Consider the following 15,522-nt stretch of genomic DNA (forward strand, 5'->3'; position numbering starts at 1 on the left):
GACCTCCGAGACAGGATTGTCTCGAGGCACAAATCTGGGGAAAGTTACAGAAAAATTTCTGCTGCTTTGAAGGTCCCAATGAGCACAGTGGTCTCCATCATCCGTAAGTGGAAGAAGTTCGAAACCACCAGGACTCTTCCTAGAGCTGGTCGGCCATCTAAACTGAGTGATCGGGGGAGAAAGGCCTTAATCAGGGAGGTGACCAAGAACCCGATGGTCACTCTGTCAGAGCACCAGTGGTCGTCTGTGGAGAGAGGAGAACCTTCCAGAAGGACAACCATCTCTGCAGCAATCCACCAATCAGGCCTGTATGGTAGAGTGGCCAGACGGAAGCCACTCCTTAGTAAAAGGCACATGGCAGCCCGCCTGGAGTTTGCCAAAAGGCACCTGAAGGACTCTCAGGACCATGAGAAAGAAAATTCTCTGGTCTGATGAGACAAAGATTGAACTCTTTGGTGTGAATGCCAGGCGTCACGTTTGGAGGAAACCTGGCACCATCCCTACAGTGAAGCATGGTGGTGGCAGCATCATGCTGTGGGGATGTTTTTCAGTGGCAGGAACTGGGAGACTAGTCAGGATAAAGGGAAAGATGACTGCAGCAATGTACAGAGACATCCTGGATGAAAAACCTGCTCCAGAGCGCTCTTGACCTCAGACTGGGGCGACCGTTCATCTTTCAGCAGGACAACGACCCTAAGCACACAGCCAAGATATCAAAGGAGTGGCTTCAGGACAACTCTGGTGAATGTCCTTGAGTGGCCCAGCCAGAGCCCAGACTTGAATCCGATTGAACATCTCTGGAGAGATCTTAAAATGGCTGTGCACCGCTTCCCATCCAACCTGATGGAGCTTGAGAGGTGCTGCAAAGAGGAATGGGCGAAACTGGCCAAGGATAGGTGTGCCAAGCTTGTGGCATCATATTCAAAAAGACTTGAGGCTGTAATTGCTGCCAAAGGTGCATTGACAAAGTATTGAGCAAAGGCTGTGAATACTTACAGTGGTGTGAAAAACTATTTGCCCCCTTCCTGATTTCTGAATCCAATTGAGATGCTATGGCATGACCTTTAAAAGGCGGTTCATGCTAGAAAAACCCTCAAATAAAGCTGAATTACAACAATTTTGCAAAGATGAGTGGGCCAAAATTTCCTCCAGAGCGCTGTAAAAAGACTCATTGCAAGTTATCGCAAACGCTTGATTGCAGTTATTGCTGCTAAGGGTGGCCCAAGCAGTTATTAGGTTCAGGGGGCAATTACTTTTTCACACAGGGCCATGTAGGTTTGGATTTTTTTTTCTCCCTAAATAATAAAAACCACCATTTACAAACTGCATTTTGTGTTTACTTGTGTTATATTTGACTAATGGTTAAATGTGTTTGATGATCAGAAACATTTTGTGTGACAAACATACAAAAGAATAAGAAATCAGGAAGGGGGCAAATAGTTTTTCACACCACTGTATGTACATGTGACTTCTCAGTTTTTTTTATTTTTAATACATTTGCCAAAACCTCAAGTAAACTTTTTTCACTTTGTCATTATGGGGTGTTTGTGTGCAGAATTCTGAGGACAAAAAATGAATTTAATCCATTTTGGATAAGGCTGTAACATGACAAAATGTGGAAAAAGTGGTGCGCTGTGCATACTTTCCGGATGCACTGTATATACTTAAATATTAAACGAATGCTCAAGTTAACACCAAAAGAGAACAAACTGCACTGAGCTGATTTACAAATGACTATAACATCTGATCTGAATAATAAATAGTTTTAGAGACACTTAAGTTGTATTGACTCTGCCAGTTGATGCACCATGAGATTAGCTACAATGCCTAACTAAGCAAGCCAAGCAGAACCGCGCAGTTCTAGAACAGGATGAAAATAAGTTTGTTAACTGTAAATATTAAATATAAATATTTGAATTTCCCTGTGGGATTAGTAAAGTTTATCTAATCTAATATTTGCATAACCTGTCGATAAAATGAACAACATAAATGAAATGCAACTAATTCATATACTGTACACGGTTACTCTCTTTTTAAACTATACAAGAATATAAAACATTGAGATTAACAAACATAAAATGTTTGTTAAATTCTGTCAAAATATTTAGCTCATTCACAAACTCACCATTCCAGTTGTTTTTAGTTATGTCACAGACTAATTTACTCCTAATTCATCCCTACATCATATTAGTAATAGTGACTCTCCTGCAACCCCAAAAGCTTCAAAGTCATTTCTGATTTTTCAAGTAGCTGAATAAAAATGGCAGACAAAATCACTGGTATAGCTAAGTAATAAAGATAGCATAGCAAATTGTCCTTTGTTGGAATAACTCAAAAGAAAACATAACCATTTTATACTTTAAACATATTTCACCTATTAAAGGTCAAACATTAAAGGAGCACTGTATGTAAATTAATGTGCTTTAACTTGCCTCAAATTTTGGTGGGTCCAACACTAAAACTCTATTTTCTTCACACGCTTCAGAAATGTCTGATTCCCTTGTTTTTTTCTTCTTCTTCCTGTTTTTTTTCTTAGAAATATTTACAATATCTCCTTCAGTTCCAATGTTTTGTTTCTACAAGATGGCAAAGGATTCAGATCATTCATAATATGTTTGAGCAAATTAATATGTCAAATCAAAATGGCCATTATATAAAACAATACATTTAATTTTTTTCACCTTTATTCTCCAAGAAGAATGTTACTGAGATTGGAAAAATTGATTTTAAACTTTCACATTTTTACTTCAAACTTAAACAACTGGGTGAAGTGGTGGCTCTAAGGCTAGGGATCCCATAAACACCAGAAGTGACTCTACTCCATTGGGCCCCTGAGCAAGGCCCTTATCATGCAATTGCTGGGTATGATGTTAATCTGCATGCAGCCCTGCAAGAGGTCCTCCAACTTGCAGGGAAAACTTGGGGCTTGGTGGTAGTATTGGCACTCCAGCCACTGTAAAAAAAAAAAAAAAAAGGTGCAGAGGTGTCACCTGTTGCACAACTGCACTCGGATCTCAATCCGGGTGGTTTGTCGTGTGGTCGGTGTGGCAATGTACTGTAATCAGCGCATGCTCCCAACCTCCTCTGCTTAAACAACAGCCAATGTTCCTTGAAAAAACAACAAAGCGCAAGAAAACACACAAAAATGGAATTACTGTAGTCTTTTCTAAATTTCAACCTATAAATGGGTCAAACAATGTGATTTTTTAGAGAATACCATGTATGCTGCACTAAGCAAGAGGTGTGCATATACTTCAAATGCTTTGTGTATACTGGGGAGGGCAATTGTAGGCACCATTACAGCAAGAAAAAAAAAAGAGGTTATAAGTAATGTTGAGAGACAAGTATTTCTTTCATAAATTTTACAGATATTCTTCCTTTAAAGAATAAAACAAATGCCATAATTCACATTCAGTAATGTACACATAATAAACAGCAGTTTTTAATGGCCTTGGAACCCCTGCATATTTTGATTTTTTTTTTTCTCCAGCTCATCTGTTTCCTTTTCTTTTTTCTTTCCTGTCCTCCTTGACAATCTGACCTTATCACTGAACTCATCTTTGAAGATTTAAAGATTAATTCTATGTATAAGGACTCTACTCCTCTATTAATTATATATCCATCTTATTTAACTATTATTTATTTCTTGTGTGTTATTCATTCTTATGTAAATTTTAATTTACTTTTCCATGAAATGTTGTAACGCACTTTAAGCTACATACAGTATATGAAAATGTGCTATAGAAATAATCGTTCACAGAAACTTAACTTGTTTTAGCACTGTGAAAAAGCAATATAGCTTGCTGTTTTTGTTGTTATTGCACTGTTTCATTATCTTTGATTGTCATTTGCTTTGATTGTCATTTGCTTATTGTTATTACAGTGAAGAAGGTTGAAACCTTAGTTCAATGACAAGGATAATATGTCTGAACAGTCCATGATCTTTTTTTTTCCTTGTACAATCGACCCTTGATATACGACTGGCCTGACATGTGAACAACTTGCTTAACGACCAAAATTTTTGTTTTGAATTACAACCAACATCTTGCGTTACACCCCGAATGTGGTCACGTGTATCCACTTTAGCGTTTGTAAACGTCAGTCGGAGCCCAGATACATGTGTTTGTGGACGTAATTTTGGTCAGTGCAGTGATTTATATAATTTATTCCGATAATTGCTAAGGAAGGAAGCGAAGGTAACGAAGGTAAAGAAAGCGATCACAATCGAAAAGAAGAAGGAAATTGTGTGGAAATATGAGAGTGGCGTTCGTGTGACCGATCTCGCTAATATGTACAGCATGTCGAAATCCACCATCTCGACAATTTTACAAAGAAAAGATTTGTATAAGAAAACTCCTTCCAAAAAATAACCACCTTCCATTTCATTCTCCTCTTCAATCCTTCCTGCAAGCCAAAGATGTCAACTTAAATTGTGAGTACAGTATGAAATTGTTGTTTCTGGTAGGCTAGGCACTTTTTATAACTTTTTGGTTAATACATTAGAAAAATTATTGGTGTTTTTGGTAACTTATGCACATTATACAACCCTTTTCTATTAAAAAAAGTTAAGTAAGTGTTGCTGTGGGCAGTTCATAACACATTAAGGGCATTTCCATTATTTCTTATGGAAAAAATAGTCTTGACTTACAACCAACTTGAGTTACAACCAGCCCTTGCGAACGAATTGAGTTTGTAAGTCAAGGGTCCACTGTACTTGCCTGACTTTTTTCAGAAATTGCAGCAGTAGATTCTTTTTTGACCATCACCTTTGGAGGCAAAGAAGCAATGCTGGCCCAAGACAACACCGAAACAGAATCTGGAAATGTTTTCTGAGAAACCTGAACTAATAGAAAACATATATGTTTCTTAGGATATTAGTGCATTCATTATTACTGAAACACAGTTAAAATCATACACACAAAAAGTCTCTGTCTGCCTGAAACATTACACTTTTCAGATCATGACCAATGTCTCTCACCTTCAGGAGTTGACTTATTAATTAATGATCCACATTCTGGTTCACAAGTAGGTACAAATGAATTAGGCTTCTTTTCACTTTCAACATTCCCCTGAAGGCAAAAAAATACATTTTAATCAAAAGGTTTTAAAAGATTTATCCTGGTAAAAGTAGGATATTGTAGATAATGTTTTAATGCCAAATTGTAAAATGCTGCTTTATCAAAATCAAGTCAAGACATCTGTTGGCCAACTCTAAGGACTGAAGAATCAAATAGTCAAACATCCACATTCTACAGAGGGAACAGGGTGTGGTCACTGAAATAATTCTATTTTTGCCAAAGCTTGAAATGCTTACATTATTTCCCATTTTCTTAAAGTTATCTTCTCTAACGTACAGAGTTTATATTCATACTTGCATACAAATGCTAACAATACTGAATAATAAAGAGAAGCAATTACAATACTTACAGTGCCATACTTACTTACTTACTGCTCATCTGTAAAATTCTGAAATGTCCAGACAAGTGAAAATAGTAATGAAATTATTGCTCTGCATTAGCAATCAATGCACTGATATCTGTACTGTTCATTGCTAATAATCAGTATTTGGATACAAGTGAGGGAGCAAGCACTATAGGAAAGGAATGTACACCACATGATACTTTCTGGGCCTTGAATCCCATTTTCATAATGAAGATTCCCCGACTATCACTATTTCCTTCTTTTGGGGGCTGGTTTTCAGGCTGCTTGTCCATGTCTGCCACCTCATAATTATCAAAGTGGCCATCCCGCTCTGCGAATTCCTGAAAACAGTTGGCCCTCCACTCTGGGGTTAATGTCTCACAGAGTGTGCACCTCTTACCTTGCCCCATTGTTCGACTTTGACTAGCTTATCTCAAATTATCTGGTCTAAATTTTGTTCCCAAGTCACCTCTGGGATACTTAATATGTTCCTAAAAGACATCTGGGGAAATTTTTCTAATTCTGTACAACAATTATTTGTACTGAACTGTTCCTTACTTCTCTCTGTTTCAATATCTCTTTCTTTGTTTTTCTTCTCTAGTCAGATGCCTCTATGAAAATACCCACTTAAATGCCCCCTCTTGGAATGTGCTCTTTACCCTAACATTTTCCCCAGTGTGAATGCTCAATGGCTTGCGCTTGTGCAACTGGCTAAGTAAGATTTATTTTATTGACCTTTGATTCTGTAAATTAATTAAACTTGCAGCAAAAATCACATATACAACACATAGCTCTCAGCTTAGCCCTCATTTCACAGAGAATAATGTCAACATTCTTGACAGCAAACCTCACCTCAGATTAGAAAGTGGTTGGACAGTTGAAGTAAAATAATATCAATTTTTTATTCACCCAGTAGTAACACTCAAAGTTGCAAAGTGGAAAATAGGGAAATGTTTTTGAATGTTTGCCAAAACAGAAACCTGCTCGAAAAACATAATTTTTGGCCCCTAATCTTGCATATAAACCAATCTCCAATTTATAGCTACATTCATTTTAGCAGTGTAATCATCCATATTTTTTTGCTAATTATAATAACCTCACAAAGATGTTTTCATTATTGACATCAGTGATGACAATTGCATTTTTTTTTTTTTTTTTTACACGTTATTCACTTGAAACAGACATTACAAAGACAACATATAAAGTGAATAAACTAGAATGTTAATGAATTATGACAGGATGATTAAACCTTTGCTTTAAAAATTTTACACATTTCTAAAGAATTTGTTTAAGAGTTATCAACAGTATTTGTTCTTTAAAAGTATGAGTGCCAGCATGATGGTGCCTTGTTAATGTTGTTGCCGTATAACTCCACTGACCTGGGTCAAAACATGTATAGTATGGACTTTGCACATGTTCTTCTATGTCTAAGTGGATTTTCCTAAAAGTACTTCAGATTCCTCCCAAGTACTAGAGAGGCTGATCGATGCCACCGAATTGTCTTTTTTATGCATAATTTGCTTAATAACAGACTGGCCTCCTGTCCAGTGTTTTTTCTATGCCACTTACATCCAGCTGAGTGTGACTGTGTAATGAATGTCACCAGAGGGCGGCGACAGGTTGCAAGCTGTGCAACACCTGCTAGTATGAACTTCACTGTATTCTATACACTTAATAATTACTACACTATAAACATTTTTCTACTTTGGTAGTCATGGAAAGAGAAAAATTACTTTGCTTTATGGATTTCAATCACAATTACAATAAATGTGCATAAATGTCTTAAACAGTGCCATATGAAACATTTTTTCAAGCATGGTGCAATTGATATGCAATGCAACTACTTTGTGCTCAATATTGCTTTTTCATGTTTTTACTGCATGTGAGCCTGCATTTTATTTTAACCATCCTGAATGTGCAAGATTGTACAAATGATCTTAAAAGTAAAGCCATATGGGATCTGTGCGCAAAGTATCCAGCCATGTGATATGAAAACGATACACTGTTGAAGAAGATACAAGAAACATTGTAGATAGGACAATGATGCCTCAGTCCCCTTTACAGTAGACACCTTGGAAACTCACACAGTTCTCACAGTTTCTCTTCCACTGTTCAAAATATTCTGCAAAATCCTTTGTTGGAATCGTCACCAGCTGCCTCGTCATATTTCCCTGAATCTCATCAACAGTCTGAAATTTCTTCCCTTTCAAATGTGATTTTAGTTTTTGGAAAAGCCAGAAGCCACAAGGCACCAAATATGGGCTGTAGGGGGGTCATCTTTGAAGCGTTTGTGCCATACTTTTATTTGCGCTGCACCCACTGCATTGTCCCCAAAAGCCTTGTGAATCATCCAAATAGTTTCTGCAAATGAATGTTCAAGATTACTGCAACATTTGATGCAGATTTGTTGCTCTACTCGCTCAGTCATTTTGACTGAGACGGCCACACAGTACACATGCTCATTCAACTGCATCTAGCACCTCCACTGACTAGTCCAGTGAAGTCGTCAATCTTCACACTTGCACATTCCAGTCCACTCTCCTTGGCTACAAGGTTACATTGATGCTGTGCAAAGCATTATTGTTATATTAACAATGACTGTACTTTTTCCAGACAGACATCGTACTTTATATGATTAATTTAAAGAAAATATGTGTTTGGCTCCAGGTTTTTTGTTGAATTAATAAAGTGGCATGTTGCTTTAACTGCTAAAAAGAAAAATATACTGTTCTTGCAATAACTATATTTGAATATGTTGCACCTAAGACTGTAATTATTCACTCCAATTCAATCATCAATTCCAATCAGTAAAAACTTTTTTCTTTATTGGTACTTGAGGCTTCAGAGTAGCACTTCTTAAAATCCATGCTGAAGCATCTACATCCTTCCAAAAAACATCTCAAAACATATTGAGAATTTGTCATAGCACTAAGACAGACAGTTACTTTGCCACTGAAGTCTTCTTCAGATTGAAAATCCAGACATCTGACAAACACTACATCCAAGCCAAAAATAAAAGAAAAATCTACTGACCGTAGAAGACACTAAAGATGATGGTTCTGTTACACAGTATTCATCCGTAGAAGTAACCAGTGAAGCTGTAACCCATGCTTGTTTAGGATTCTGGCGAAGAGAGTTAAAAGGGCTTTGAGAATCTGTGGTGTTCAGTTCAGGAAAATCTTTAAGGGAAACTTCAAATGTGTCTGCATGTTTAGGTTGATCCTTTTGTCTTGGCACATTCTCCATGGTATTCTTCCACCTTCTGCTACCTAAATTGGAATGTCAAGTAAGTGTGAGGAATATGTTCTAGAATAAAAAAGGTATATTTTCAAAATGTTAGAGAAAAAGAAAGATTGTACCAGCATCACAGAAAATGTTTATAGATTAATGGATAATTAAAATATACCTCATATCATTGTATCAATGAAAAAGAGCAAATGAGCAGTAATCTTCCAACTTTGTGTTCAGTTAATGAATATATCTGACCAACCTGATCTTTAGTTTTAGCAATGAATAGTAATGGTATGAAACTAATACAAATTAACAGTTTATAAAAATAATACACATTGGGATAGGGCTCACTGAAATACTTTCCCAAGTTACTGCAGGCAAAAGATACACAATTAAACACTATGTTTACCTAAGTTGTGCAATGCACTAAACAAAATCTGATTCTGCCCACTGAGAGTGACTTATTCTTATTCATACTCTCATACATTTTGTCAATTTTTTATGTAATGCTATTAGCCAAAAAAAAAAAACTGGCCCATGATCAGTGATTTCAGGAAGGTGTATAAAAGTGCCCAGCAATGAGCTGTCACATCCTAAGTCGGTCCCTGCCTTGCGATAACACTGGCAGGATAGGATCCAGTAGGCTATAAAATTGACAAATTAATAAATATTCAAAAAAAAAAAAAACGAACTGCCAACAATGGCTTCTTAGAAATGGAGTATATTTAGGCCCAAGTAAACTTTGGTCTGAACAAAACTAAATACTGCTTAAACAAGTGGGAACTGTTCACACTATGCATGTGAACATTTCAGATAAAGTAAACAGAGAAATTAATTATCTTATAGTGTACTAAGCCAATGATATGGTGATGTACAGTCATGGCTGAAATTATCGGCACCCCTGGAATTTTCCTTGAAAATGCACCATTTCTCCCAGAAAATTGTTGCAATTACAAATGTTTTGGTATCCATCCATTTTCCAACCCGCTGAATCCGAACACAGGGTCACGGGGGTCTGCTGGAGCCAATCCCAGCCAACACAGGGCACAAGGCAGGGAACCAATCCCGGGCAGGGTGCCAACCTACCGCAGGACACACACAAACACACCCACACACCAAGCACACACTAGGGCCAATTTAGAATCGCCAATCCACCTAACCTGCATGTCTTTGGACTGTGGGAGGAAACCGGAGCGCCCGGAGGAAACCCACGCAGACACGGGGAGAACATGCAAACTCCACGCAGGGAGGACCTGGGAAGCGAACCCAGGTCCCCAGGTCTCCCAACTGCGAGGCAGCAGCGCTACCCACTGCGCCACCGTGCCGCCCAATGTTTTGGTATACACATGTTTATTTCCTTTATGTGCATTGGAACAACACAAAAAAAGCCAAATTTGACATCATTTCACACAAAACTCAAAAACCGGGCTGGATAATGTTGTCTTATTTTAATTTCTTATTTTGTCTTTTATTTTTCTTCTCTTCATTATGTAAAGCACTTTGAGCTACTTTTTGTATGAAAATGTGCTATATAAATAAATGTTGTTGTTGTTGATAAAATTATTGGCACCCTCTACTTAATATTTGGTTGCACGCCCTTTGGAAAAAATAACTGAAACCAAGTGCTTTCTATAAACATCCAACAAGCTTGTTACACCTCTCAACTGGAATTTCTGACCACTCTTCTTTTGCAAACTGCTCAAGGTCTCTCAGATTTGAAGGGCGCCTTCTCCCAACAGCAATTTTGAGATCTCTCCATAAGTGTTCAATCGGATTTAGATCCGGACTCATTGCTGGTCACTTCAGAACTCTCCAGCACTTTGTCTTCAACCATTTCCGAGTGCTTTTAGAGGTATGTTTGGAGTCATTGTCCTGCTGGAACACCCATGACCTCTGACGCAGACCCAGCTTTCTGACACTGGGCCCTACATTGCACCCCAATATCTTTTGGTAGTCTTCAGATTTCATGATGCCTTGCACACAGTCAAGGCATCCAGTGCTAGAGGCAGCAAAACATCCCCAAATCATCTTAGAACCTCCACCATGTTTGACTGTAGGTACTGTGTTCTTTTCTTTGTAGGCCTCATTCCATTTTCTGTAAACAGTAGAATGATGAGCTTTACCCAAAAGCTCTACCTTGGTCTCATCTGTCCACAAGACGTTCGTTCGCCCAGAAGGATTTTGGCTTCCTCGAGTACATTTTGGCAAACTCCAGTCAGGCTTTTTCATGTTTCTGTGTCAGCAGTGGGGTCCTCCTGGCTCTCCTGCCATAGCGTTTCATTTCGTTCAGATGTCAACGGATAGTTCGAGCTGACACTGTTGCACCCCGAGTCTGCAGAACAGCTTGAATATGTTTTGAAGTTGATTGGGGCTGTTTATCCACCATTCAGACTATCCTTCGTTGCCGTCTTTTATCAATTTTTCTCTTCCGTCAACGTCCAGGGAGATTAGCTACAGTGCCATGTGTTGTGGACAAAGGAACATGAAAATCTCTGGAGATGGACTTGTAGCCTTGAGATTGTTGATATTTTTCCACAATTTTTGTTCTCAAGTCCTCAGACAATTCTCTGCTCTTCTTTCTGTTCTCCATGCTTAGTGTGGCACACTCAGACACACAACAGAAAGGCTGAGTCAACTTTTCTCCATTTTAACTGGCTTCAGGTGTGCCAGCACCTGTTTCTTGCCACAGGTGAGTTCAAACGAGCATCATATGCTTGAAATAAAACGATTTACCCGCAATTTTGAAAGGGTGCCAATAATTTTGTCCGGCCCATTTTTGGAGTTCTGTGTGACATGATGTCAGATTTGGCTTTTTTCTCTGTTTTTTTGGGTTGTTCCAATGCACATAAAGGAAATAAACGTGTATATACAAAACATTTGTAATTGCAATAATTTTCTGGGAGAAATGGTGCATTTTCTGGGAACATTCCAGGGGTGCCGATAATTTTGGCCATGACTGTACTAAACACACTGAAGTTGATTAAACATAAAAGATATTCTTTTAGAGGTCCATCTGATACTCACTTTTCTTTGAATCTGTCAAGAACACTTTCTTCTTGGTTTTCTTTTGTAGGAATTGAGCAAAGATCTTATGTATGCAATACTGTGAAAGAGCTATACCCATATAGCTAACACCAATGAGCACTGAGTAAGGCGAATTTTACCTCCAGGTGAAATACTTCAAAAGTTTAAAAACGGCAATACAGATTTTGTATTTCCAGTTTGCAAGTAATGCAGTAAATAAGGAATTCAAATTTAATTAAATACATTCTGATCATGCTTACTTTTGACACTGTTTCTATCTTTGATATTGGAAAATTGTTTTGCTGCATTATAAAAGTGGTATAGTGTGAAAGAAGCAGGAGTATAAAAACTGATTAAAGTTACAGTACCATAATTATTTCATCACTAGAGGGGGTAAGGTTTTGGAGATACTGATTTCCTCAGAATACAGGGATGTCTAAAAGGTCTGAATTTTGTTAACTTTAAATGACTCTGCAAGATTAAAAAAAAACAAAACAAAAGAATATAATGAAGGCAACAGAAAAGAATACTACTTACACTTTTAGGTGTGGTATATAAATCGCCTGTTTAAAAAAACATTTCAGAGAAAATAAAATCCTCAACGAGTAAAATCAGGATTACCAATCTAATATTTCCAAAACTTTGTATTGTGGGGCAAAGCAAATGAATGGATCGAGAACAGAGTATGAACTTTTCTTGAAATTTCAGTTGCATAAAGTAGAAATATTACAAAATGGCAGGCTCTAGCCTGTCCACGTGCAGCTTTTGCAGAGCTAGGAGGCCAGTGATAGCCACTACTTTCGCTTTCTATCTCTGCCTAAATTTTATTCCGACAGGGCCGGATGTTTGGATCACATTTCCCTCCTAGGTTCTGTCTGGATTCCTTTGTTATTCCTTTCCTCTCTTTTAACGGGCAAATTTTTTGGGTGGGCTAGTGATACTGTTAGTTGTTGAAACGGTTCCTTATGACTTTATTTTATGGGATTTCTATTGAGTGTTATTTTTGGTCATTATTGCTTTTTTAAAACTTCAATAAACACGATGACAAACAGAACAGAGCCTGACAATCTAAGTTTTAAGATATCTGTTACATGTAAGATTTAGTTGATAATTATGGCAGCCCTAACATTTTGAAGATGAGCAGCTACTGCTCAGGCAGAATGGATAAAAACAGATGGAGGATAAACTGTATGTAGATAACATCTAGATAGAACTACCTGTGCTATAATGCTACCTTGTAACAATTACAGTAAAGTTAGGTCCATAAATATTTGGACAGAGACAACGATTATGCAATCATTTTGTTCATCCCACTGAATAAAAGCTGAGAGTCTGCACTTCAACTGCATCTGAGTTGTTTCATTTAAAATTCATTGTGGTAATGTACAGAACCAAAATTAGAAAAAAGTCCAAATGTCCAAATATTTATGGACCTAACTGTATATCAGCTAAACGTGAGGTGGATGATAATCATAAAAACAAATGACTTAAATATTTGACGTTAATGATAAAGAGTACTGCGGTGGGTTGGCACCCTGCCCGGGATTGGTTCCTGGATGTGCCCTGTGTTGGCTCCAGCAGACCCCCGTGACCCTGTGTTCGGATTCAGCGGGTTGGAAAATGGATAGATGGATGGATAAGAGTAACTTAATCATAAGAGTAACACAGAATTTGTCATTACAGTGATCCCTCGCTATATCGCACTTCGCCTTTCGCGGCTTCACTCCATCGCGGATTTTATATGTAAGCATATTTAAATATATATCGCGGATTTTTCGCTGCTTCGCGGGTTTCTGCGGACAATGGGTCTTTTAATTTCTGGTATATGCTTCCTCAGTTGGTTTGCCCAGTTGATTTCATACAAGGGACGCTATTGGCAGATGGCTGAGAAGCTACCCAACTTACTTTCTCTCTTGCGCTGACATAGGGGGGTGTGAGCAGGGGGGCTGTTCGCACACCTAGACGATAGGGACGTGTGCAGCTGCTTCCTGAAGGACATGCTGCACGGTGCTTTGCATACTTAAAAGCTCAAAGGGCACGTATTGATTTTTGTTTGAAAAACAAACTCTCTCTCTCTCTCTCTGCTCCTGACGGAGGGGGTGTGAGCTGCCGCCTTCAACAGCTTTGTGCCGCGGTGCTTCACATACTTAAAAGCAAACAGCCCTATTGATTTGTTTGCTTTACTCTCTGTTTCCTTTGAAGAGGAAAATATGTTTGCATTCTTTTAATTGTGAGACTGAACTGTCATCTCTGTCTTGTCATGGAGCACAGTTTAAACTTTTGAAAAAGAGACAAATGTTTATTTGCAGTGTTTGAATAACGTTCCTGTCTCACTACAACCTCCTGTGTTTCTGCGCAAATCTGTGACCCAAGCATGACAATATAAAAATAACCATATAAACATATGGTTTCTACTTCGCGGATTTTCTTATTTCGCGGGTGGCTCTGGAACGCAACCCCCGCGATGGAGGAGGGATTACTGTATTAAAAAAAAAAGTACAAACCACCAAAAAAATAAAATATCTGATACTGTTCTTCCAGAGAAAAGATCATGTTTGACATGCATTCAATATTTGTCTCAAAGGAATTGAAAAACATTCACAATTATTTCTGTCTGTAAAATCACTGTCACATTTTAATGGTTACTATTATGGCATAAGTTATATTAAGTTCACATTTTAATCTATATGTGTTACTTTCAGCTACAAATAAATATGAAAATAACAAAATGACTAGTTTGATCTATGAGTAGTTTAATCCATAGTCACCCCAGAATATACCCAGAGACACAGATCTTTGCTCTGCATAGAGCAGCTTAGGTGTCTGAATCAACATAGTAAATGTTTGTATTACACTAAAAGCTATGCCTAGACTACGACAGTGGAAGTGAATTAATTTTTACATTTAAGAAGAAGCACAACTCTGTACTTTCCTGTAAAGCACTGAATAAATGTAGACTGAATAAATGTTACATGTGTGTGTGTTTTTGCTTATTTGCTGCTCTGTGCAACAGGCAAGGTCAGACTATGCTGTAGGCATCTGGTGCACAACAAAGAAAGCAATCTTTCTTGTGTCTAAACTAGAACACCCACAGTGCAGCAATCTATTTTCTCCTACTAAATTTTAACCTTAATTATTAAACCATGATATTGTAAACTCCTTGTCGTTCCATGTCTGCATCTGACACTGATGTAATAAACATAATGGCATTTTTGCATTTTTTAATTAGTCATATTAACAGACCTTCTAAAATACTAGTGTCTGTCAATAGATCTGAAAGTTTCATAATCTGTTATTTTTTTTATTATATCTTCATGCAATCTTTTTTTAGAAAAAATCCTGTGTGTAATAATGTATAATCATGTATATGAAGCTTCCAGACTGTCCAATGCAACTTTTTAAGACTAAGATGCAAATATTATTACTATTTTGCTGGTTAATGTGGTACAATTTTTGATATAAGTGCTCTTGTTATTTACCTAAAATGATCAACTATTTTATTGAGAGTGCTTTTTATAGCATATATACATTTTACTCCTTTGTTAAAATTTAAACGTGTTGAAAAATCTCACATTGGATGTGTATAGCTTTTCTTCAATTTAATGTTATTTAGAGTGTTTAAACTATATTTCCTAGAACCTGGGTGTCTAAATAATTCTTTAAAAAATTGCATATTTTAATTACCAGACAGACTGCTTTACAGAAATGCACCTGATACTAGTACTGCCACATAATGTTAACAAATATCGTGACACCTGCTTGAAGAACTAGTAGAAATTTAGAAAATTAAAGTCATAAAAATGTATTTGACATTTGAGACTCCAATCACTAACTTATATAATTAAT

The 15,522-nt window shown here is 37.4% G+C and overlaps 3 protein-coding genes across 16 annotated transcripts in view; 1 reads left to right on the forward strand and 2 right to left on the reverse strand.

Annotated features, from left to right (window-relative positions):
• Positions 1–15,522, reverse strand: part of LOC114654357 (selenocysteine insertion sequence-binding protein 2-like) — a 198,279-nt gene that overhangs the window by 178,062 nt on the left and 4,695 nt on the right. For 3 of the 12 annotated variants that reach the window (XM_051929712.1, XM_051929718.1, XM_051929720.1), the window contains 2 exons: positions 8,455–8,690; positions 4,979–5,069 (listed from right to left, as the gene is read on the reverse strand). The exons of 6 other annotated variants lie outside the window; for them this stretch is intronic. In XM_051929712.1, the coding sequence (XP_051785672.1) occupies positions 4,979–5,069; positions 8,455–8,690 (327 nt within the window). Of the gene's footprint in view, positions 1–2,432; positions 2,577–4,718; positions 4,844–4,978; positions 5,070–8,454; positions 8,691–15,522 lie in introns of all 12 variants that reach the window. 3 more of the 12 variants (XM_028804855.2, XM_051929716.1, XM_051929714.1) reach the window with 3 other exon arrangements.
• The window catches only part of LOC127525815 (cyclin-dependent kinases regulatory subunit 2), a 141,878-nt gene that overhangs the window by 104,147 nt on the left and 22,209 nt on the right, over positions 1–15,522 (reverse strand). The gene's annotated exons all lie outside the window — the stretch shown is intronic.
• Positions 1–15,522, forward strand: part of shc3 (SHC (Src homology 2 domain containing) transforming protein 3) — a 267,622-nt gene that overhangs the window by 79,438 nt on the left and 172,662 nt on the right. The window lies entirely within an intron of this gene.

The sequence above is a fragment of the Erpetoichthys calabaricus genome, chromosome 7 (genome assembly GCF_900747795.2).
Source record: "Erpetoichthys calabaricus chromosome 7, fErpCal1.3, whole genome shotgun sequence".
In the NCBI taxonomy this organism is placed as follows: domain Eukaryota; kingdom Metazoa; phylum Chordata; class Cladistia; order Polypteriformes; family Polypteridae; genus Erpetoichthys; species Erpetoichthys calabaricus.